The sequence below is a fragment of the Camarhynchus parvulus genome, chromosome 1A, assembly GCF_901933205.1.
Source record: "Camarhynchus parvulus chromosome 1A, STF_HiC, whole genome shotgun sequence".
NCBI lineage: Eukaryota > Metazoa > Chordata > Aves > Passeriformes > Thraupidae > Camarhynchus > Camarhynchus parvulus.
In genome coordinates this window covers 58,747,058-58,770,823 of record NC_044586.1, presented here as the reverse complement: position 1 = coordinate 58,770,823, position 23,766 = coordinate 58,747,058, and the positions used below count along the sequence as shown (strand labels likewise).

The 23,766-nt window shown below is 38.0% G+C and overlaps 1 protein-coding gene across 12 annotated transcripts in view; it reads left to right on the top strand.

Annotated features, from left to right (window-relative positions):
- MAGI2 (membrane associated guanylate kinase, WW and PDZ domain containing 2) overlaps nt 1-23,766 on the top strand; it is a 700,805-nt gene that overhangs the window by 542,483 nt on the left and 134,556 nt on the right. For all 12 annotated transcript variants that reach the window (XM_030960213.1, XM_030960210.1, XM_030960207.1 and 9 more), the window contains 2 exons: nt 5,469-5,590; nt 7,037-7,219. In XM_030960213.1, coding sequence (XP_030816073.1) covers nt 5,469-5,590; nt 7,037-7,219 — 305 coding nt within the window. The remainder of the gene's footprint in view (nt 1-5,468; nt 5,591-7,036; nt 7,220-23,766) is intronic.

Here is a 23,766-nt window from a genome sequence, read left to right as displayed (position 1 = left end):
GCTGCTCAGTTCAAATCACCTCAGTCAGTCCAGATTGAAGCAAAAGGATAAATTTTGAAGTCCCTACATAACACCATTAAATTACTCCCCCTTGTAATGCCTGAGTTCTTTTATGATGTCCCCAGGTAGGAAGGGGCTGCAGTTCTCATATCATTTCGTACTTAACCCCTGCCAAAGATTTCTGCAATTACGCAGATGCTGGGTGTAAGTAAAGCTTCTGCCCCAGTGGTTTTTAGTGTGTTTTGGGGTGTAACAGGTATTGTGCAATTTCTGTGCAGTAATCTCTTACTGAGACTCCCTTGGCTGTTGGTGCAGCCTGAGGCATTCTGGCGCCAGCAAGGCTCACACTGCGCTGCAGAGTCAGAAAAGGAACAAGTATTTATCTGCATTTCATGTCCAACCACAGGTAAACAGATGCAAGGCACCAGCCCCAGATGTTATTGTGCAATTACATATTTTAAGGCTGTTAGTGCCAAATTTATTAATCCTACCACAGATAAGATTTGTGGACAGATACATCAAACCTACTGCAGTCTCTGAGGTTTTTAGAAGTGGAATGGATGCTCATGGTGTGTCATTAAAACTGCAGCCCTGCTAAATTCACATGGAGTTTTATCGTCAGTAAAATGTAGCTGTAGTTTAATTTGCTGTCTGAGCTCAGTAAGTTTGAAACAAAGATTGTTTTCCATTTTTCCTGCTACAATATATAACAGTCACAGCTTTTTTATTACCAGTACTCAACAGATGAGCTCATTTTTAACTAGATAAAATCAGACGACAATAAACTCTCTTAATTTTGTCATAAAAGTAGGTAAATTATGAGAAGCAAGATTACAAACTTCCACATATTTAGGTCCAGTCCAAGTTTACATGCAGGCCTACAAAATCCTCATAAAAGAAGGGTTTGTACTCTGCTCACTGAGGTGCTTGTATCCCATGGGAAGTTTGTACAGTTGAGCAATGAGGCAGACAGACTCCCTTTCACCTTACAAGGAGCAGCCATGTTCAGCTCAAATATTCTGAGACCAGAGAAAAAGCTAAAAAAGAAAACAAACCAAAACAAAGAAACTTAAACCTCTTGCTAGTCAAGTTACTAAAAACAAATCACAATGTATTTGCAAATTCTGTTAAAAAAAATCTCCAGTATAATACCTCTCTTAATCATGCATAAATGTAGGTGTGAGAGAATATTATAATTTTCATTTGCTTTTTTATGCAGGTCTAGGGCTCATTTGTAATGTGTAGACATTGGACATAAATGAGAAGTGTTTGCTATATGTTTGTTAACTTTCAGGCAATCTGGTTTTAATTTGTAAACTAAGAACTAACAGCACTGAACTGTGCAGAACTATGGAGAGAAAGTAATCATTAGAGTACACTGGGTCTTTCAGGATTCTAATTGCCAAAAGATTGTTTTCCTCTTTAAGGATGACTAACTACAACATAGAGCTCAATTTTCAGACATGGGCTCTTTAATAAAACAGCTAAATTAGCCATATAGTTATTTATACTAGGAAAACATACCTTCTTGATTTACAACTTCTGACAATTCTCTACTCAAATAGAAAAAGTTATCTCAGGTCCTTTTGTCATTATAATGTGTTATCAACTGAAAAAATGTGAATATAAAGAGTAGATAAGCACTAACAATTATACATTAGAATATCCATTTTATAGGCATCTTGATCCCCAGAATTACTTTGTTGGGTAATAGGCATGTGGGTACCCATTAGGTAATGGGTAATTTCAAAAGCTGTAGGCAAAAACTGAAAAAAACCAAACATCTCATATATGAAAGTAGTTAAGAAAAGGAGATAGGTTAAAATCCTTCTACTGATGCCCATGCTCCACCTGCTACCATTTTGTCACAGCTCAGTGCCTTGACCATCAACTAAAGTCTGCAAATTAGGCACTACAGCCCACAAATCTCCTAATGATGTGTTTCAGTTGTCTTAAGTGCATCTAATCTGAAACTCATCACAAAAACAACTTAGCCTGGCCCCACTGACTGCTGAGAGGGCAGAACTGTGTCTGGGTCTTATAGTTTGGCTGGTGGTGATGGTTCCTCCCCATCACACAGAATATTTTGACATCACAAATAAACACAGCTCAAAAGGAAATCCTACCTCTGAGGGTTTGTCTCCAGTTGAGATACAGTGAGATAACAAGGGCCAGCAGCACCAGCCACTCCTTCTTTGCACAGCCACAGTGGCGCTAGAATAAATTAGTTGGATTAGGTTTTGGATTAGGATTTTTGATTTAATATATAGTGTATAAAATACAGGAAGAAAATTTAAGTTAGAATTGTTCACTGAATTAGATCCTATGAGCAATATATTTTGGCTACCATCCAAAATCTGTTTTAACCACAAAAGTACTTACTTGTAACCATCTCTAAAACTCACATTTGACTTGTCTTATGAAGGCCTGGGCTAGTAATAAATATTGTGTGTGCTGTTGAAGTAGCTAGATGAAAAGCTAAAATGTCCTTTCAAGAGAATTACTTAGCTTAATAACTTCTTTCTCAAGCAAACTCATCAGGAGCACTTTTTCTCGTTTAGCCAAGAAGCTGTATAGCGCTTAAAATTGCATAAAAGAGATGTGTTTCATGTAACATCAGTACAATATTACTGTTAAAAATGAATGATTATAAATATAGCTTTATTTTCTTTGAGTCCTCTTGGACACAATATTTAATGCAGTTTTTGGGGTTTTTTTAAATAGTTGGAAATTTCACATTGTGCTTTGGAGATTCCACTACCAAAAAGCAGTCAAAATATGAGAATAAATTGGAACTTAGAATTATTAAAGTTGCACCAACAACATGAGGTGCTTCAAGAACCTGTTAGTCTTCCTATCTGATCTTATAGGACAAAATGTCATTTTTCAGCTGTTGTTAAAGATATTTCTGTTTAAATGGACCAAACAACAGCTTAAACTATACCTAGAAACTGTAGGTAGGCAGTAGAAAATGGATTCTAGCTGTGATGTCAGTACCACAGTAATTAATGTTTCTTGAGCCATGAGCACAGATTAGCTAAAATCCCAACTTCTGTTATAGCACAGAACACATATAAGTTGAATCTTAGGTCTGCAGGGGCCCTCCTGCAGCTCTGAGATGAACCCTGCAACTGCAACATGACACTAAGCATAATGCAAGGTCCTGAATGAAGACTGGAGTGTAATCTTGGATATTCATTACATCTGCAGGATATAGCACAAAAGCCATGGGAAATCTCAGCTCTTGTGGAGGGCAGCTGGAGAACAGGGCAGGGTACTTTAGAGCCCCTAAAGTAAGATATGATCCCTATGTTGAAGCAACTGACCCATGTGTGTAGCAACCTTATAACCTTATCAAACCTTACAACCTTTTAACCTTATCAAATGCTAACATAAAACAAGCTAGGTATTGTACTCCATACCTCCTACTGGATGCTGTTTTCTAACTTCACACTTCTCTTGTGAGAAGCCTACAGACTTCAAGTCTGAAATCCTGGCATCTTTAATACATTCTAGTATTTACTTGTATTCATAGAATGCAATTATATCTCAGAATTAATTCTGCTTGAATAAAAAGCTAAAACTCCTTTGATCTTCTATAATAGAATACTCTATTTCACTGGTCTTCTTGTAAAACCTTTCATAGAAATTCATTTCATTTGATCATGGGTGCTCAGAACTTTATGTAGTATTTGAGTTTCATCACTGTCTTGTGTAAAGGCAAAAGCAGTATTTACTTTATGACATGGAAATACATCAAATGATAAACACATCACTATTTACTTTTTTCATGCTTGTGTTAGTAGTTCATGATTACCTTTTTTAATGCACGTAAGTCTTGCTTTCTCCATTTTTAACTAGTGAAGTTTTTCTCCCTTTATCATAAGTTTCCAGGTTTGCAATAGAATAAGATCCTGACAATTACTAGAAATACCAGAAAGCAAAAGTCAAGGAAAGGAACAACTACAATCTTAAACAGCCTGTCTGAAGAATGGAAGGAAATGAGAGGGACTCTCTCTGCCTTCAGCATAGATCAAAATTTACTGAAAGCTATTAATGAAAATTTTAGAGTATGAGAGTAAGCTAGCAGCCACTTGAATGAGTTATAGCCATGTGAACAAAGTAGCAACTTAAGGATTTATCACATTTACTTCATCTCATTAAATCAAATATTCCTTTACATGACTGAAAGTCTTTTCATTTCATTAGCATTGGCCACTAAATCCTATTTTGCAAGTGTATTGCACTCCCATGGGATTTGCTGCCTTTCTTCTACCTCACTTCCTAATGGCAATTCCACTTATCTTCTTTGAAGCTGTGATAGGATCAAAATCCCAAAGGACCTGAAAAGTGCTTGATGTGGCACAAAAGGTCATTGCAATGTAAAAAAGACCCTTTTAGGACCTTAGAGTTGTGAAAGTTACCAGGTAACCTGTCCAAGTGCTTAAACCCACGATTAGGATTGGATTTTCAGAAGACCTCAGTAGATGGTAACCCAGTGAGAACAAATAAGGAGTGACAAAAGCCTGCCCTTCCGTACATATGTATTTGATTCCTCACAGCAGTGTTGGAAGCACAAGCCCTTTCTCTTTGTTGTAATTCTATTGAGATTCTGTCTTACAGCAACGTTCCATGCAGCCTACTACATTGTTTTGCTCCCTTCAGAAAACATGCAAAACATATCCCAGGACAGGATAGAAGGATAGTTCAGTGATTGACAAAATGTGTGCTTTAAAGAATTAAAATCAAGGATATGGTGACAGGAGTAGTAAAGATCATAGGCCTAAACACAATGCAGAAAAGTAATGGTGTAATGCCAGAGATGGACTTAATGACCTGTAGTAGGAAATATAAAACATCAAGAAAAAATGTATGTACTAACTTTTCTTATATTTCATACATCATCTGTGTAGTTCTAATTTGCCATCTAATTTAGTTTCTGCGTCTGATTTTTCTGTACAGCTGAGTAGATACACACCATAGTACTAAAAAGGAATAATCTTCAATTTATTACCTCTTAGATTTATTTGTAAATTACCATCATAAAAGCACTCTGTTGTCTAGGCTTTTATTTTTCTGTAAGTGAGTAAATTCACTTACAACTAATTGATAGTAATGCACAAAACTGGTTGAGATCCTTTAAATCATACACAGAACAGTGGTCATGCTGAAGACTGTTGAAAAACTGTTGCTGTAGCCTGTTTCAGCAATGCTGCTGTTTAATATGTAGTCCCATAGATCAAAACCAATTTTATGTAGCAGATTTAGCATATTGAAGTGATAGGATGCTGCTCAGTGCTGTTCATTACACAGGGAAATCACTGGTTGTATATCCTCATCCCCAGCAAAATTGTGTGGAATGTAAGGGACATCTTCAGGCCCGTTGGGGCCTACAGCGCCCTACTGTGAAAATTATCATTTCACCCAACTGAACCCAGTTTTTAACCAAAACCAATTTTTTTTTCCAGCCACATAAATAGAAGAACTCAATTTGAAAACCCTGTCCTAGAAGCAAAAAGGAAGCTACAGCAGCATAACATGCCCAACGCAGAACTTGGAACAAAGCCTATGCAGGCCCAAGGTTTCCGAGGTACAGTTCCGCATCAGCTATCTTGGTCAAGATGAAAGATCCTGCTCTCCTGTTTATCTGACAATGATTTTGTCATAGTCTGGTTAAAAGAATAGTGTTGCCAATGCTCAAAATGTTATCACCTATATCTTAACAATTTTCTCCCTTAAATGTCGGAGTTCCAATAGTTGCAGGACTCACCAGCCAACTAAAACTTTCAGAGGCGCAGAGAAGAAACAGAAAAGTTTAATCAAAAAACAGAAAAGTTTAATCCAAAGCCAGAAAAGTTGAATCTAATGTTTCCTAAAGGCTGAGAAATTGAAAGCACCATAAGACTCCCAAAGTAATTTTCTAAATAAAATCATAAATTCTGTTCCTGAGGATGTACAACTCTCTCTTGAGCACCCAAGGTTGGCAACACTGAAATACTTAATTGTTCTTTCTCTAAATTACTCTTAATTGATGTTTGGTATGTTTCTAAGCTAGCTCATCTAGCAAGCATCAATTAAGTTAAAAGCCTCAAGCACAGTGTTATAGGAGTTTACAGGAATGCAGCCGCTTGGTAACATAAAAATTAATGCACTCAAAAGGAGCCGTATAAGCATCAAGCAGTACTGGTATCGACAAATGAACTTTAATGTAAGCTTATAGTCAGAGAGTGAGGCTTGTTCTCCTTTGTGGCAGTAGAAAGCTCCTCATCAACCTTACCTAGACCCAAATTTGCCCGCCTGCGCCCCGCTCCCAGGAGGTCCCGCAGCGTCAGTGACCTGTCACAGTGCCGGCGCGACCGCGCTGGGGCCGGCACGCTCTATGGTACGTCCCGCTGCTCACCAGCCCCAGGGCCAGCTGGGCTCACAAATCTGCACCTTCCCCAACCCTCCCTCACCCACTGCAGCATGGGAGAGCAGCACGGGGACCCCCGGCACCCACACTGCACCCCGAGGCACGAGACACGGAGTTTGCACAGCAGTCGTGTGTGTCACTTGTTGGATGACTAAACCAGAAAAGCTCGTCTAGTATTTACCTCTTCTTAGTAACAAATGGAATGAGACATTCACAGGGGATGTTTTCCTCACTGTGGCTGGGAGGGAAATTATGAGGAATGTATTACTTTGTAGACAAAGCTGAATTTATAGGTTAGGAAAGAGGTTTTTAAATTACCTCACAGATCATTTTTATTGTTGTGATTATTTCAGCTACGCAATAGCCACTTCTAAATGGATTTCTAATTTCAAAGGATATTTATATCTTTTCATTTATGGCTGATCTGCCATAGATAAGAAATATGTTTTAGCTTTGTATTAGTACAAGAACACACAAATATTTTCCCTGGAATGCCTGCACTCTTTATTTCCTTGCCTTTGATACACTGCCACTTGGTGTCAGCCAATATTGTTATGTGCTGTCCCTGCTATGTTGTGAATAGATCAGAACTTTTGTCTTTCTTGTTTGTGTTGACTGATGTAGAAAAACCACTCTTCACCCGTGATGCATCACAGCTGAAGGGGACTTTCCTCAGCACAACTCTTAAGAAAAGCAACATGGGTTTTGGATTTACCATCATTGGTGGGGACGAGCCGGATGAGTTTCTCCAGGTGAAGAGTGTAATTCCTGATGGGCCTGCAGCACAAGATGGGAAAATGGAAACAGGTAATTATGAAGGTTCATCTGCTCTTTTATATAAGAAATAGATTTCTGAGTCTCACTCTCTCCATAAGTACATACATTTTCCATATGACTTTCTGAGTTAATATGTAGAAAAGGTAAGTTTCTTGGTAAAAATTTCTTCTTAATATGTGCCAGGTAGATATTTTTCCTATTTCACAATATTTTAAGGGAGAAAAGATCTCTGCATTTCCCTACATAAAAATAGGTCACGGTTTATAGACTGTTTACTTAAGGGAAGTCTACATGGAAAGAAAAGAGATAGAGAACACAGACTACTAAGCGCAAATTTATTTCTTTAGAAAGGATGGTTTTGCAAAATAATCAATTGAGTCTCATCCAATACTGTTCTCATTATAACCATCATAACAAGAGTTTTCAGTGTGGCATATGGACACACAGGCATTTGTCCTATTGAACAGTTTTCACAGTTTTTCCTGTGAAAACTCATGAAATAAAAGAAACTTCTGAAGAGATTGAAAGCTGCTCTGAAGATCTGGACCACCACTGCAAACATTTTCATGTTCACAGATTGATAAAGATTGCAAACCACTGTCTGAAAGGTCACATCAGGTCTATGAAAGGATGAAGCTCTTTTGGACGGAGATTAATTCTGTTTCCAAGCAGTTGTCATCTTCTTTAGGAAAAGACAATCAGAGAATTATAGAATTATTTCAGTTGGCAGGGACCTCCAGTTACTAAACCCCTGCTAAAAATAAGGCTAATTTTGTGCTTGGATCAGGTTTCTCAGTGTCTTGAGAAAATTTTAAAACACAGTTTCCACAGCCTCTCTGGACTCCTGTCCCAGCATTTCTCAACTCTCATGGAAAAGACTTTAGCCCAGAATTTGTGGATGTCTCATCCCTGAAAGTGTTGAAGGCCAGGCTGGACAGGGCCCTGAGCAACCTGGTCTACTGGGTGGCAAGGGAAGTAGAGGATCTTGAAAGTCCCTTTCAACACGAACCATTCTGTTGTTCTGTGATTTTTGTTCTTTAGGTCCATTGGGCTTTCCATGGGTACAGCTGGTTACTAGGGACTGTGTTCCTGTGTTTGTGCAGCCCTGGCACTCTGTACCATCTCTCCCCAGCATAATTTATTCATGTCCATAATTTTTTACTTCCATTTCTCAACAAGACATTGAAATAAAGAAATGCTAGTTTTGGATTGTTGTTGCCTCTGTAGAAAACCCATTTCATGGTGGCCAGAGTCACTGTGAAAATAATTTTCTAAATTTTAATAACAGATCATTATAGATGGGTCACTGCAGCAGAGAAGGATCCTTTTAGTGTGTTACAGTGCAGGGAGCAGATAGAGAAATAAATGCAGGCACAAATTATGAGAGTGGAATATGATGAGAGTCTGAAGTGATTTTTCTGGAAATTTCATTTCATCTTTCTTTTATTGTAGTTATTTTTTTTTCATCAGAGTCATATTCGTATGTCAGAATAAATCACCCTGGATTTTAGTTTATTTTGTTGGACTTTCCAGGACTCACCAAGGAGGAAGTGTAAAGGTTATGAAAAACATTATTTAAAGAAAACCCAAACAGGATTTGCTTCAAAGCTAATGTTATAGTTGTCATGATGTTTCTAATGCCAAAGAGATAAACAGAAAATTTATATGAAGAAACAAAATGTAAGAAAGAAGTAGAATATAGATTTTTTTTTTGCACTGATTTTACAAAAAACATTAATCTAACAGCTTTTTAATTATTGGTACTTGTTGCTATTTTAACTTAATGCAGTATAGTTCCCAAAGGGAAAATTTATTAAATTAGCTGATTAGGGGAACAAAGAATACAATAGACTTCCTGAAGTTCAGAAGATTTCTGTGACATAAACTTCATTTTTCCTTAATATTTTCATACTATCTCAAACATGGCACGAGAGCTTTTCCTTGTTTGTCATGATTTAGCGTTCTCAGATGCAGAACTCAAATATAATTACTTGCTAATACCTCTGAAGTATGGGTTGGTTATTAGTGAAATTAATCATATGGAGTTATTTTCTCTGGAAAGCAGGGTATCCTTGCAACTTACTTGAATTTTTATGCTGAAATTGAATATATGTTTCACAATACTGTTGATGGTCATTACTGTAGTCATGGATTGTGCTGAGAACATGTAAGAAAAATGTTTTTTAAAATGCATAGAAATAGCATTGTTTTTTTCCTCAGGTAATTAATTCAACTATATTAGGAATACAAAACAGAAACTTACATTCAAATATATAATCACTCTACAATTATGTGACCCCAAAACATATAAAATTAGATCTCAGAACAAATGTTGGCCTCAAATGTCTTTGTTTTTAAGAAGAGTGACAGATTCTGATATAAAGTAATTGGAGAATCTCAGACTAATGAGACATTGTGACATCTAGCATTGGTTCTATGAATGAAGTAATTTTTAAATATGTTAATGGAAAACTGGAAAAATATCTTTAAGGTCAGAATGTTTATAAAAGCATTGTTCAACAAAGTGCTTGCATTTCCTCATATCAAATCCTTTTCACATTTCCTGAATTAGAGTTTCTCTCCCTATTGAGCTACTGTACAATATAATCAACTGAAGATATGAAAACCTCCCAGGTTCCATCAATAGCTTTTTGTTCATAAAGCTGTTAAAATCTTACTTTGGAAAACTACTTGAAATTACATCTGTTTCTTTTTGTTTGTTAGTTAGGCATCGCTGGATAATGAATAGAGCTTTTAAAATATTTTATTTATTCTTTTGATACTATGTCCCATTGTTCAATTTATGTGCATTCCATATATGATCAGAGTCATGGGAAGCTTTGGTTATACATCAAAACATCGTATTGTGGCAGGAAGGCATCATAGTAGAAAGTCTGAGGGCAGTGACAATGATCTGTGAAGCAGCCTGAGTGTAAGGAATAACCACAGCACTGGTGCCCACAGCTCAAATATGATCCTGGACCCTGTCCCTTGCAAAGCTGATACTATTTTTTGTCCAAGTGGTGATCAAAACCTTCATACTTCAGACCTGCGTCAGATTTGGGGGAAATAGAAAGGAAAGAAAGGCACCATCTCATTTATCTTACCTGAACTTTGGCCACAAGCTGAAGACACCAAAGCTGTACTTCAAGCTAATTGTTAAAGAAACAAGCTCATAGAAAACTACTTTTGTTTATTTCTCCACCCAGAATCTAATATAGGGGTCATAGACAAATGCTATTCCAAGAGTGAGTCTATGTAAGACATTGTCACCCTTAAATGTGATCATAACAACGCAGTTTGACCTGAAGGTTTCAAAATGGAGCAATTTTGGATTTCATCCTTTGGAACATAGTTGGAAAGGGCTTTCAAGATCATCTAGTCCCACCTCCCATACCAGAAAGGTGAGCCTTCCACTAAACCTGGTGTGTCCACACAGCTGTATGTCATTAGCAAGCTTGTTGAGGGTACACTCAATCCCTGTGTCCAAATCACCAACAAAGATGTTAAATGGTGCCTGTCCCAGTACTGACCCCTGAGGAGCACTGCTGAAAGCCTGGAAGCCACTGGGAACAAAGAAGCAGCTGCCTGACAGTGACTTGGCATTGCTGTGAAACAAAGCAATGAGGCAAACCGAGTGCACTGAGATGCAACAAGAGATATCTGAGGTCCTGACAAGCTACCAGAACCCCTTGGTGCCCAGTGCTGAGCACTAAGAGGTATTTATATTTGTCCTAGACCCACAATAAACCTCACAAGCAGACTCAGAGGAACCACATCTTAGTGGATGAGTCAAAAACAACCAAAATTACATTCCTGATCCCATTTGCCAGATGTTTCAGTATTTGTAGGGGCTATTATGGCCTCATGTAAATCTAGCATCTGTGTGCTAATGGTTGTTAATAATCCTGAAAATGCCTTTCTAGGACATGTTTTAGCATTTGGAGTTCAATCAAGCTGCTGGATATGAACATTACATTCCACAGCATCTCTGTCTATGTCAGGACAGCCTAGGAGCTGATACCACATTCTTTTCTGGCAGGTTACACTGCTTTGTCTTGTCTGAAGCTTCATGCAGCCAACAGAAAATTGTCTGCATTTAAGATGCCCCTGCATCCCTGCATTCTATTAAAATGCTGGTAAAAGACTGCATCTACATGAAAAGACTTTTATACAGTGAGTGATTTTGACTGACTGCTGTTCTAAGGCAAACAAAGATTTAGGCCTGTGGCTGAGTCAGATAAAAGCTCAAGCTGCAGAGGCAAAAACTCTCCTACAAGTCTCAAGGTTATCCAATGGACTGGATAAACTGAAACACTCCCACATAATCAAGCTCGGGGAAAGAGTCTCACTCTCTGCATTTCAGCAAGCTCCATTTCCTTTGGTGAAAGTTTGCAGGAAACAGCCCAAAGACATGGTGCAAAAGTGGTTCATGGAGTCTGGGGATGACCTTTCTGACTGATGAATATCTTTGGTCACTGCAGGTTAAACTTTCCAGAGACATAAATCTGTGGGGAAATGTCATAGCTCAACCGTGTGAATCAAAAATGGGGAAATACATTCTTTCATTTCATCTGCCAAGTATGCACTTGGCCAGCTTTAAGATGCTAAATCATCTGTAAACAATGCATACTTGGACTTTTTTAGATGTTGTTCTCTGAGGAATGGTAGTTTTTCTATATTAGTTGATCTATTCTAGAGATAGAAATTCATAAATTAAAGATAAGGTTCAGCTAACAGATATACTTGTCTACAATTCAAATGTCTACACCTACCAAATAAGCAGACATCTATTACTTTTGTATGACTGTAATAGGATGAAGCCTAGAGAAAAAAGCTAGAGATCTAAAAGAAGCTAGGGAAAAATACCATATCTACCACTCAGAATTTCTAGTGCACCTTAGAGATCTCCAAAGGGAATGAGCTGTTAGAAATGCTGGAAGGAGTGGCCCATTGCCTTGCTTTAGTCCATGGACATATGTCAAGACCCATAAAAATCTTCTGCATATGATGAATTTTTCAAGAAGCTGAGGTTACTTTAAATGTAAGAAAAATGGAGAAACCACGCTTGTTGATCTACAAAACCATGAATGTTATTATTTAGGTGAATAAGAGCAAACCCAAAGCCATTATCAGGTGGTTGAACCTACAATGTCACTAGGCTTAGGAAACAATTATCTTGTTTCATTAATGCATATTTTTTCACAGTAAGGCTAATATCTTACAACCTTTATAAAAAGTGGAGTATTCAAGACACAAGGAATTGGGGACATCTACAAAAGGATATATTTTTACAAGTTCAAACAGATGCTCAGTTCTGTTCCCTGTTTATCCATTGTCAGATTATGTGAACAAACCATCCTCTCACCTAATGTGAGCTCAGCTGAAATGCAAGCTCCCTAATTTGAGCAACAGAGAAGATTAACTATGTATGCACAAAAAATGCCTTCAATCCAAAGCAAATATGTTAAAATTAAAATCTATGTTTTGGCAGTCATCTAGAAATGTTAATAATTTCAGAACGTCACCCAGTGTATCATGACCACACACCACATTACCTATAGTCATTTTCAAACAGGTCATGCCTTTCTGAAGTGCTATCAGTCAAAACTCAACCAATAATTTTCTCTTTTACAACATTCCCTTCCCTTAGTAGCCAACTGTTTACCACCATCTCAAGAGGTGCACTGGCCAGGAGCTGGTCATGATGTGAGGCATGATTTCCACAGTGCCTAAAGCTGGCTGAAATTTATTTATCTCACCTGCCTGACACCTTCTCATCCAGTGGCTCCAGGACAACTGGCTCCCAAAGTTAGGGCGTGGTGTTAGAAAAATGAGAAGCTGTGCTACTAGTGGGACCACTGAGGAAGGACTATCTTTTCATTGGTCTTATGCATCTCCAGGCTAAAAAACTCTTTTAATATGCACCAAGGCCTCATGAAGTGTCAGTCTTGCAGCTGCAAGTTGATGCCAGGTGAGGCAGGACTGTGAGAGCAGAGCAGCACATATAAAACCAGCTTGTATTATCTGCTTCCCTGACTTCCCCTGCTTTATTTGGAAGCTAGGACGTTTCACCTGATGTTTTAGTCTAGCTGAGACTGCACATCTCTCTCTGTCTCCATATGTGGCTAATCATCCCATGGAGTTCAGAGAAAGAAAATTACCTGTTTGGAAAGTAACTAACAGCAATAACAGAAATTACTTCAGGCATTGTGGAGAATGATTTCTCCCACCCACGTTAGGCCAGTCAGTGTGAATTTGTGTTATATTTACTGTTTGCATTCCAGCATCCTCCAGGCTGATGATGAAATGGTGCAAAGCACAGCAGAAGCACTATATTTGCATCAGGTACAACCAAAACCAAGAGTTCCTTCCACTAGCAGTGCTGGTTACATTTTCTTGTTTGTGAGACATATGAAGAGTAACTGTTTGTTAAAACCTCAGCCTGGTGTTGCAGTACCAGTCTTCTTTCATTTCACTAGTTAATTTGGCTTTTTTAATCAAGGAGATTATGAGGTTCTGGAGAGTGGAACCACAATGTGGTTGCTGTGGTCTTTGCACCAGACATGAGGACAGAGTTAACAGATGCCCTGCTAGTTCATAGCTGACACAAAGTGAGATCACCTTTTTTTTTTCATTTTGCAGCACACAGCATCCCATTTAATTTAATCCGCTTTATATTTCTCACCATAAAAACTTGCACATCATATAACTAGTGTGAAAACTATGCAAGGTATAGAGGTGTAGAGTTAAAATTAACCCTCTTTTAACAATCTACCAGTTTGCTAGTCCTCAAAATTTTATTCTGAGTCTCTAAGTAACCAGAATTCTTTAAAGCAAAACTCTTAATTTTTTTTTGTTGTTTAAAGAGGGCCAAATCTGAATCTTATCTTAAATTTTACAGGACAAATCTTTTGTTCCCCTGTCATAGAGGAAAGTGCTGAAGTATGACAACATTATATTTAAGGGGTTTCAAACAAAAAGCAAAGGAAAAAATGCCAGTTTAACTATTTATTTGATAGCATATATTAAGACTCAATTTAGCTGGGGAAAGGGATATGACAGGTGGTTTTAAATGTGTGATGGTGACAGTAAAACTAATACTTGCATCTAATTAATATTAATAGCAATTAAGAGACTCATTTTCAGGCCCCTGTTCTTTCAAATTTTAAGGCAGGCTATTCACTGAGCACTGGATGTAAATAGAAAGAAGGTAGTACTTAGGTTGCTACAAATTTTTCATACTTGTGCTACTATCTTCTAAGATTAATTTTTCATTCTATTTTTTATGTTTCTATGGCTTTCAGATAACTTGGGACAGTAGTCACATTAATATCTGTAAATTTTTCGTTATGTTGACCAAAGGACTAGGAAAGGTATCTACTTTTGTCTCAAAGTTACTGAATTTCAATCTCCATGAGATTCTTATTTTAGTGCTTTCTTCATATTTTTCTTCTTTTGATATTCACTATATTATGAGGTATTCACTGAGTGATAACCAGGGCAGAGACAAGCCTAGACTAAAAAAAGTATCCACATTTTGTGTACCACACACTAGTGCTGTCTACATCTGAGGTCTTTGTGTGCACCTTGTCAGATTTTTCAGTTGGTTGGTGTGATATTCAATATCCTTATGTTCTCTCTGAGTTGCAAAAAATCCATGTGGCACTATCTGTTCTGCCTGATAGGGATTTAGAGCTTGAGTCTGTGCTGCCCCTCCGAGCTACTGAGCATTCGTTAAGTAGTGCCTACAAACAGACATTCCTCAAGCTATGAAGAGAGCTTTTGATGCTTTTTAGCCCTGTCATTTGTCTATTCCCTTGAAGTCTTCAATTACAATTACTGATGCAAGCTGAAAGAGTAATTGTAGCAGAGCATCGAAGTTGGATTTCAAAATGCTTCTGAAAATGGACAGTGTGTTGTTTAAGTCACAGGAACAATTAAAAAAAGTTCTTAGGAACTCGTCTCCACATTACATGCTGTCTCACTTCATGGGATGACTCTGGGCTCCCATTATTAGTACAAATGGAACTCAGTGGTCTCTGACTCTATGTTGGGGTTTAGCCCTAAAGTCTGCCATAACACAGACATTTTGGGAATCTTCTAGCTCACACTTTACGCTTAGTACCTGAACTCGAGGTGGTTCAGAGCAGGACACTAAGGAAGATAGATTCCCAAGAAGGGTGGCAGTAGGGAGGAGAAGGGAGATAATTGACAATATCAATATGTGGGTGCAATTCAGTTGCACAGACATAGGTGTCTAGGGCCATTAAAAGTTCCAGGGATCCCACCTAGCCTCCTCCTGCCTTCCCAGGCAGCCCTCTCTTGTAAGTCCTGTGTGGTACCTGCAAGTCACATACAAACATCTCAAATGGCAAAAGCTGTCACAAATTACATTAGACACCTGCTTAAACAACCTCATTCCTCCTTCAGCAAGGAGTCTGTTTATAGACTCCTTTGGTTTTCCTTATCATCTATTAGAGTAAGCAGTGATTGATTGATTAATTACTGTAATAATAATCCTTTTCTGACAATTTTAAGGATGTTTGTTTCCCCTAGCCTAATTCAAAACTCACATTTGTGGTTTTATGAATGCTTTAAAAAAGCAACAAAAGCCCTTTTTAAATGATTAGGCTTAATTATCTCTAATTTAACTGTTCAAACAACAACATTATAAGAAGTTTGATGATTGACTTCAACCATATACTGGGGATTATAAATTCATTTTCATCTCCAACACTTACAATATTTTACTCCACATTGGTACCCATAAAGAATATGCCAATATCAGGATTGAATATTGTATATGTAGCTTGTTTATTTCCTATGGTGACTTTTCTTCAAAATTCATTTTGAAGTGAGTCACTTATTTTTTTCAAGTCCACATATTACGCAGAAATTAAGGAGGGCTCTGAAAAGAACACCAATCTTTCCTTTTGCTTTGATAAAATTCATATTTATACACAGGAAACAGCTCACAATACTCGTGGTTCATGGCACTTACTTCATTTTGAAAGAAATTCACATTTGTTGACACTATATTTTGATCTATGATTATCAGTCCCAAGAATGATAATGTGTGCTTGTTACTTGAAACAGCAAAATACTGGACATGTAAATAGGTGAAATTCTGGGTTATGTAAGTGTGCCACATGGTCTTCTGCAGGAGTATATGAGCAGGTCTGCTTATATATGGTGTTTTCTAATATTTAAGCCATTAGAGCAACTCTTCCAGCACCAACTATAAAAGCTGAAGGTACTTGATTAGAGGTGGCTGAGGTCTGAACATGCCCAGCCATGCCAGATTCCACATGTACAGCACTTACTGTCTTTTATCCAGCTGTTTCACCTTTGACCAGATACTCCCTGTGGTTATGTTTTTGTTTAACCCAGAAACCAATGATGAAGTACTTTGATGGGAAGAGAGGGTTTAAGGCAAACAAGATGGATGATAATATAAAAATCCTTTATCTTGTGTCAAATGCAACTCAAACCATAAACACAAGGCATACACACCCTGTTTAACCTAAGACACTGGCCTGAGTGTTTTCTAGAAAGAGTAAATGGAGACATTCTGGTGCTCAAAGACGCTATATCTTTAGCAGAAAATGAGATCATACAGAAATCAAGAAATATGGTAAAATGTGAAAGAGTAAAGGTGAAAAAGCAGAGAGATCATTTGGACACAAATTATTCAAGTATATGCAGTCTCATATTCCTACTAATTCAAGGTCTGACTCCATGGAAAAATGGCCACAAAGGCCAAAAGCGTAGACAAGGATACTAAAACTATGACATGCTTGTATCAGTATGCAAAATACAAAGGCAGAAAAATGTTAAATTATTTATTCTCTCCACTATCACATCCTGATACACCTTTATGCAATTTGAGTGTTCATATTGAAATAAACACTTGTTTTGTGTATGAAAGTTCTAGGAAGCCCATAAATTCATTCTTCAGTCTGAACTTCATCATGCAAAATCTGCAGATTCTGCTACTAAGACTTTAACATAGACCAGGAGATGATAAATATATTGTCATAATCCTCATATTTATTAGGACAGTTTTTTTAAGTTTTGCAAGTTGCCACTTGAGTAAGCAGCATGCACTGAACTCAGTAGCTGCCAAAAATGCTGCAGTTGCAGAAATTACTTTTCTTCTATAAAATGTAATTAACAGCTATCTCACATGATTTGGGTATTTGTATGAACAGATAAAAATATACGTTGAAAATAACAGTCATCATCTTCTCATGTACTATTTCATTCAATAAATAATGATGTTTTGTTTCTTTAGAAGAGTGATCTATGCGGTCAGAAAGAGATTCTTGCTATATAAAAAGATGACAGGGAAAGTGAGAATTTCATATTACATGATGAAAATAATCTAGAATTGTACTTTTCAATATTGTCAGCCATGCCACGTTTGATTTTCTTTTGTCTTGGCATATAGGGCTTTATTTTACCATTCAATTACCAAAACAAAAAGTAAGTATTTAGCTGAGTTTTAGATTTTTATTTTAATTTTGTGTTAAAAAATTAGTATATTGATGTATATTCACCTCTGCCTCCACAATTGTGCAACCAAATACGATCTGTATCTATATTAAAATCTGAGAGTTCAAAAATTCCATTCATTTTTTGCCTTTAACCAGTTTTGAGAACAAATTTTAAATTCTTCGAGAATTTAAGAATAAATTAAGTAATTAGTTTTAAGATACAGTTTCTGCTGTACATTTAGAATGTCAAATATCTGTCTTGACAGTTAGCAAATATTTTGCTTGAACGTATTAGTTTATATTGGTATACCTGAATTTCCCCATCCAAAAGGAGAAATAGTCATTGTAGAACTTAGTAAAGTCCAACAATTATTGAAGTTAACAACTCCCATCATAACTGCTAAAAACATAAGTGAAGAGAAGCCTAATGGAGTTCAGCTTCAGATATTAAGGCCAAACACTGTCAAAGTCCAATTGTGCAAAATATATTAAAAGAGAAGTCTGTGTTCAATTGCACATGGATCAATATTTTGTCAGTGCCCTGACTTGTATCATTTGATGCATGGCATGAAGTAAAACTATCCAGAGTTGCATCAGAGATGACAAAACATTTCCAGGCATATAAATCATATTTGAGGAGCTTTGCAAACCTTTAACTAATGGGGAGTTACAGAGACATTTGAGGCCATTTTATTGGAAGTTCACCTCTCAAAGCATCTTTCACTGTCTGTTGCCAGGATCAGGATATTAGCACAGATGCACCTCTCATCTGACCCTGTTTAGCTGCTCACATGGCCTTTATAAGAAGAGCGAAGTTTATTCCAGCACTTATGTGACTGCCTCTTTGTAATTGATGACTCTGACATTTAAAAAATAGCTTGTTTGTTTAAAGACCTGTAATGAAAATTTCTCGATGACATAAGGAGCACTTTTCCAACTAGGAGGCAGGCAGGGAGTGAATCCTGATGGAAAGCGAGAAACCCTTGGAAAAAGTCCTTCCAGCCTTTTCTCTCTGTGCCCCACAAAAGTCTTCTCCCCTCCAGCAATCATGTAAGTGTGGTGCTGTCTCTGAGTTGGTGGATGGAGGTGGGGCTCAAGGTGCCATGCAGCTCCCAAAATCTCTGTGTGTGCAGCAGTGGGAGCTGCCTGGGCACCGCTGGCTCCTCCTCAGCTCCTCCTTCAGCAGGTACCAGAGGGAAGCAGAGCCAGGGTGCCCTAAACACTGCTCTGCTGCCATGCCCAGATAAGTGAGGGCTGTGTGCAGGAGCTTTTGGTGTCTGAGTTTTGGCTGTGAGCCTCAGGGGGTGACTGGCTGGTGGAGAGGGAAGAAGGGGGTCCAATCTCCAGAGATTGGGTGCAGAACAGAGAGAAAACTGACTGCAATAGGATATGCTGGAGCTGAGGATGACATAATTTGTTTTTGTTCTGCAGGGAGGCAGGGAGAAAAGGCAATAATTTCATGCTAGAAATGGCTGGAGAGTGGGTGTTTCTATGCATGTGTGAGTGTGTAGGAGGCAGGAGGGGGAGGGCAAGGTTCTAAGGAAAAGAAGAAAGGAGCTCTGCAAGAAAGGTCTGAGAGCACTCATGTGAGTACAGATCTTTTAAACACTGGCAGTTTCACTCCTTTTGATGTATTGCTTTCTTCTTTAGCTCCAAATGGAAATAAATTAAAATTCTTTGTATTAAACTAATCTCTTCTGCATTAAAATCAGCATCATTGTATGCAGTGTTTACTGAGACTTTCTTTGCCATACTGAGCATCACCTGTAGTACTGCTGGGGAAAAGTCAGATAATATTGGACACCCTGTCTTGATAGGTGTTCCTTGAAAATTTATTCATAGGCTAAAAGTCATGAAGCATGTTGAACTATGCTGCTGCTCTGTTATTTGTGATCTCTTCTATTCTACCTTTACATAAGCAAAATAGCAAGTCTCAATAGGCAAAGGCTACCAGCAGTTCATGATAATTGGCCTGAAATCTGCCTTTGAATCCTGCAAACCTGTCAGTTCTGAAGAAGCTGTCATCCCTAAGCCTGTAACACAGTGAAAGGCTGAAAGAGCACTGAAAAAATGGGTTTTTTGCACTGGTATGATTGAAAAATGGCATCAGAAAGAGGTGGGAAACTGAAAAATGTGGAAACTGAGGTAATGATGAGAACTTGACAGTGTAAGGGGAAAGTGGAGAAGCATTATTGTGTGGGACTGAAAGACACACAATATAGATGTGTGGGGCAGCATTGATTATACTCCCCTCACTAGCAGGTTACCAGGATTATTCTCCTGATGTTGGGCAGAACCTCAGCCAATGCTCTTGGTACTTGTCTTGTTTGTTGGAGTCTGGTTGACTTCTTGCACTGAAACTTCCACAAAAGTTTATGTGCCGCACAACAGCCTGGTGTGCTCAGGCAGGTTTTCCTCAGGCAGTTTTAGAGGAACACATCCATCCAGAGTAGACACTGCCTCCTGTCAGACCATGGCACTGGCACTGGAAACCACACTTGTATCCAACCTTGTTTATTTGACAAGTGGGATTGAGGGTGGATTCCTCTGTCCAATTCCACAGGAAAGTCATGCAACATGGCAGTGCTACACGTGGTGTGAAAATATTGATCACATTTATGTCTTTGTACTTTTAATATCACTTTAGAAGGTTGTTTTATTTTAATGGGAGAGAGTTGCTCTAACACAGATGGGAGAAGTTGAAAACATTCATATCATCTCTGGTCATTTTCTAGACAGGTCACAATGGCAGCATCCTTACTCAGAGTTCAAAAAAACTTCATTTTTTTGGCCGATTTTTCTTTTTAATCTCTTTAGTCTGTCTTGTTCCAATTATTTTCTGCATATCAGACAAAAGTATATTTTTTAGGCCAAACTTGATTGCATCAAAAGAAAATGCCATTGACTATTATATAAGAGATTCAACTGTTTCTAGCACAGTTGAAAAAGTAGCTCTGAATTGTTTGGAGAAATAGGGATAATAAGAAGAATTATACTTGAGCAATTGTTTATACCAAAAAATTCCACTCCAGCCAAGATGCTGAGCGGATAGATTTTCATTTTAAACTTTGCAGTGTTGTAAATACTACCTTTCAACAGTGCATTCAGTTCTGAAAGCAGTATTGTGATACTTTAATCTTTTCTTTTTTTGCTACAAGAGTAATGAATTCGTCTTTGCTAGGGCATAATACTTGTAATCTCAAGTCAACTGGAAGTAATATTTTTCAAAAAATGTTGGGGGATAGTAAAAAAAATCAATTTGAAATTATTATGACCTTAAGAACATTTAGTGAAAAAACCAAAATCACAATATTTCTAAATTTTAGAGGGTGTTTAATTTACCTATTCCAGAAAAATTGCCACAGACTGGGAAAATCTTCTACCTAACCCCAAGCTAGGTGTGATCACCCTAGTCCCAGGCATATAGGATTTCATCTCTTCCACATAAAAATATAACCGCATTTAGATGTTAGTCTCATTTTGCCTGTGTGTGTCAGAATCAGTTGCTAATTTTTTCTCCAGTATGGATTCTGTTAAACATGCTTTACCACAAGCTGGCAGAAAAAGCCAGGTTTTCCCTGATTTGGGTCTCCAGTTAAGTTGTGCAGTACTGGCAGTGGCCATAGCAAGGTACATCAGGCTGGCTGTCTCTCCCTCTCTCTCACATAACTGGAAAACAGCTGTGGGAGACAGCCAGGCCAAGTATGGGAAAAAGGAGGGGCTAGAACAAAGACCCTGTAGCAAAGAATAAAATACAAAGTGTGATCTCAGTAAAGATTGTATCGAAATCTGTTTGCACAATGCAAACACAATCAAGACAATGTAGACAACCTTTAATCTATCATTTTCCAGAAGACCACCCCAAATTTGGTGTATATAATAGAAATCATAAAAGACACTTGAAACAGACTCTCTCGGAGTCAGGACTGGAGGGAGAAAGTCAGTGTGGTTAATCAGTTTCTGACAGCAGTCCCATGGCAATGCAAGCAGCCCTGTCCATTTGACAACCAGAGTGATGCATGATACCTGTACAGTATAATTGCATCCACTTCAACAGACTGCAGCAAGATTTCCACTCTTTCTTGCAGTGACAGCAAGTTCTTCTCCCAAATACCAGAAATTACATGAGATACAACATTTTTGTGACCTCGATTTGCATCCTGCAATAGCAGGGTTTAGGGACAGGCTAAATATTAAACCTACTCCTTCAGAGTAATTTAAATTTCACATGCACCATGGCCTTACTATTTTATTGCTATTAGTGATGGAGTTAGATAGTCTTTTATATCCCGTTTTATGTGTAAAAGAGAAAAATCACATTAAGCTCATATAATTTTCATTCCTTTTTCTTTCATTTCTTTGCATTTCAGTCAATTTAATGCAACAGTATTATCCTTCCATTAGATAAAGGCACACCTCATATTTTTGTGTCTGAATTAGGCAGTGCATCTGTCTTTTAGTTTGGGAGAGTGAGAGGTTTGAGGAAAACGCAGAATGCTCATGTAACTAATTTCTCTTTTAATGAAAACAGTTTTTAATCTCTTTCACTTGTTGTGTTGGTATCTAAGCACATCTGGGTCTTACTTAGGTATTCAAAGTCCTTGTTATGCCTCAAGAGCATCCTTCCCAAAAGGATTCTATTTGTGCAAGTGAAAAAGAGGAATATATTATCATTCATCTTAAACAGTCTTGCTTTTGCAGATTCCCTTTAACTACACAAAAATAACCATACAGATAAGTACTCATTCTACTTTTTATGGCTGGGGGGAGGGCAAGTAAGAATCCTTCAATAGAAGGAATGTGGGGTGAAGAAGAGTGGGTAAGAGAGAAAATATTTAGCTCTGATCCAAAGTAGAACCTGCACAGACTCCAGTGGAACAGGAGCACATCTGTTATGTGCAAACAGTTCTTCCCTGTGCATGCACAAGGCTTGCCATTGGACCTGAACCTCATGTGTGCTATTACTCATTTTAATGATGATATTTTTTTGAATGACAGGACAAAGCCATTAATAGGTTTGGGGAGAGTGCTCTTTGTAAGATTATCTATGGACTGGCAAGGACTGTGCAAATACAGAAATGCCTTCCAGCTGCCTTGGCCAGCATGGGGGACAGTAGGCACTGTCAGAGGGATTTGTTTCACAATTTCTTCACATCATTATATTCCTCCTTCCATTGCTGCTAGTATTTGTTTTTTCTCTATTTCCATCACTTACTTGACACTGTCAGTTCCACTACTCTCTTGTGCTAGGCTGGCTTCGAGGGGTCTCTGGTGCTATGGGGCTTTTTCTGATAGCAGCAGCCTGAAACTGGAGATGTGGGCAGGTGCCCTCTGCTCTCTCAGAGTGAAGGTTGTCCTTTGTCCTGTGCCTTCAAACCCAAGTGAACACAGCTGGAAGAAAATGTGGCACCTCTGCTTATCAGAAGCTCTGCAGCAGAGAAACAGCTGCTATGCTTGCTGTCCTATAGATTCCAGATTGCCTCAGAATCCAGAACATGCTCTCCAGGTTTCAGAGTAGATGGACCACTTACTCTCTTTCTAAATCAGTACTGTTTTTGAAGCTAGCTGAAGATATATGAATAAGTGTGAAAATACACATACTTCTGTTTTCAAAAGTACCTTTTAGATGAGTTTTGCTAGGTGGAACTGTGGTATTCAGCATTTAGCTTGCAGCTCATTGCAATAAATCTGGGAGGACAGTGAAGTCAGAGAATGAAAATGTGGTCACTGCTAATATCAGAGTTACTGTCCTCTCTTTCTATGGTGTCTGTCACGTAACAAATAAGCACATTGAGAAGCATTCACAGTAGTTATCCCAAGCATATTGAATAATTCATAGAAGCACTGCTAGGAATTGTGCTATAGGGACATTTCCAACATGGTATCGTTTTTTTTTCATAAACCTCTTCCTCAGTCCCAGTTAATCAGATTACTCCTTGCCATGGGAGTGCTGTTACAATAGTTTTGCCATAGCAGATACAAATATATGTGCTTTTGGAGGGATAGTTAAAAGACTGGATAGTTTCAATCTCAATAAAAATAAAATTATGGAACTCTTCAGAATTTGTTTCTTCACAG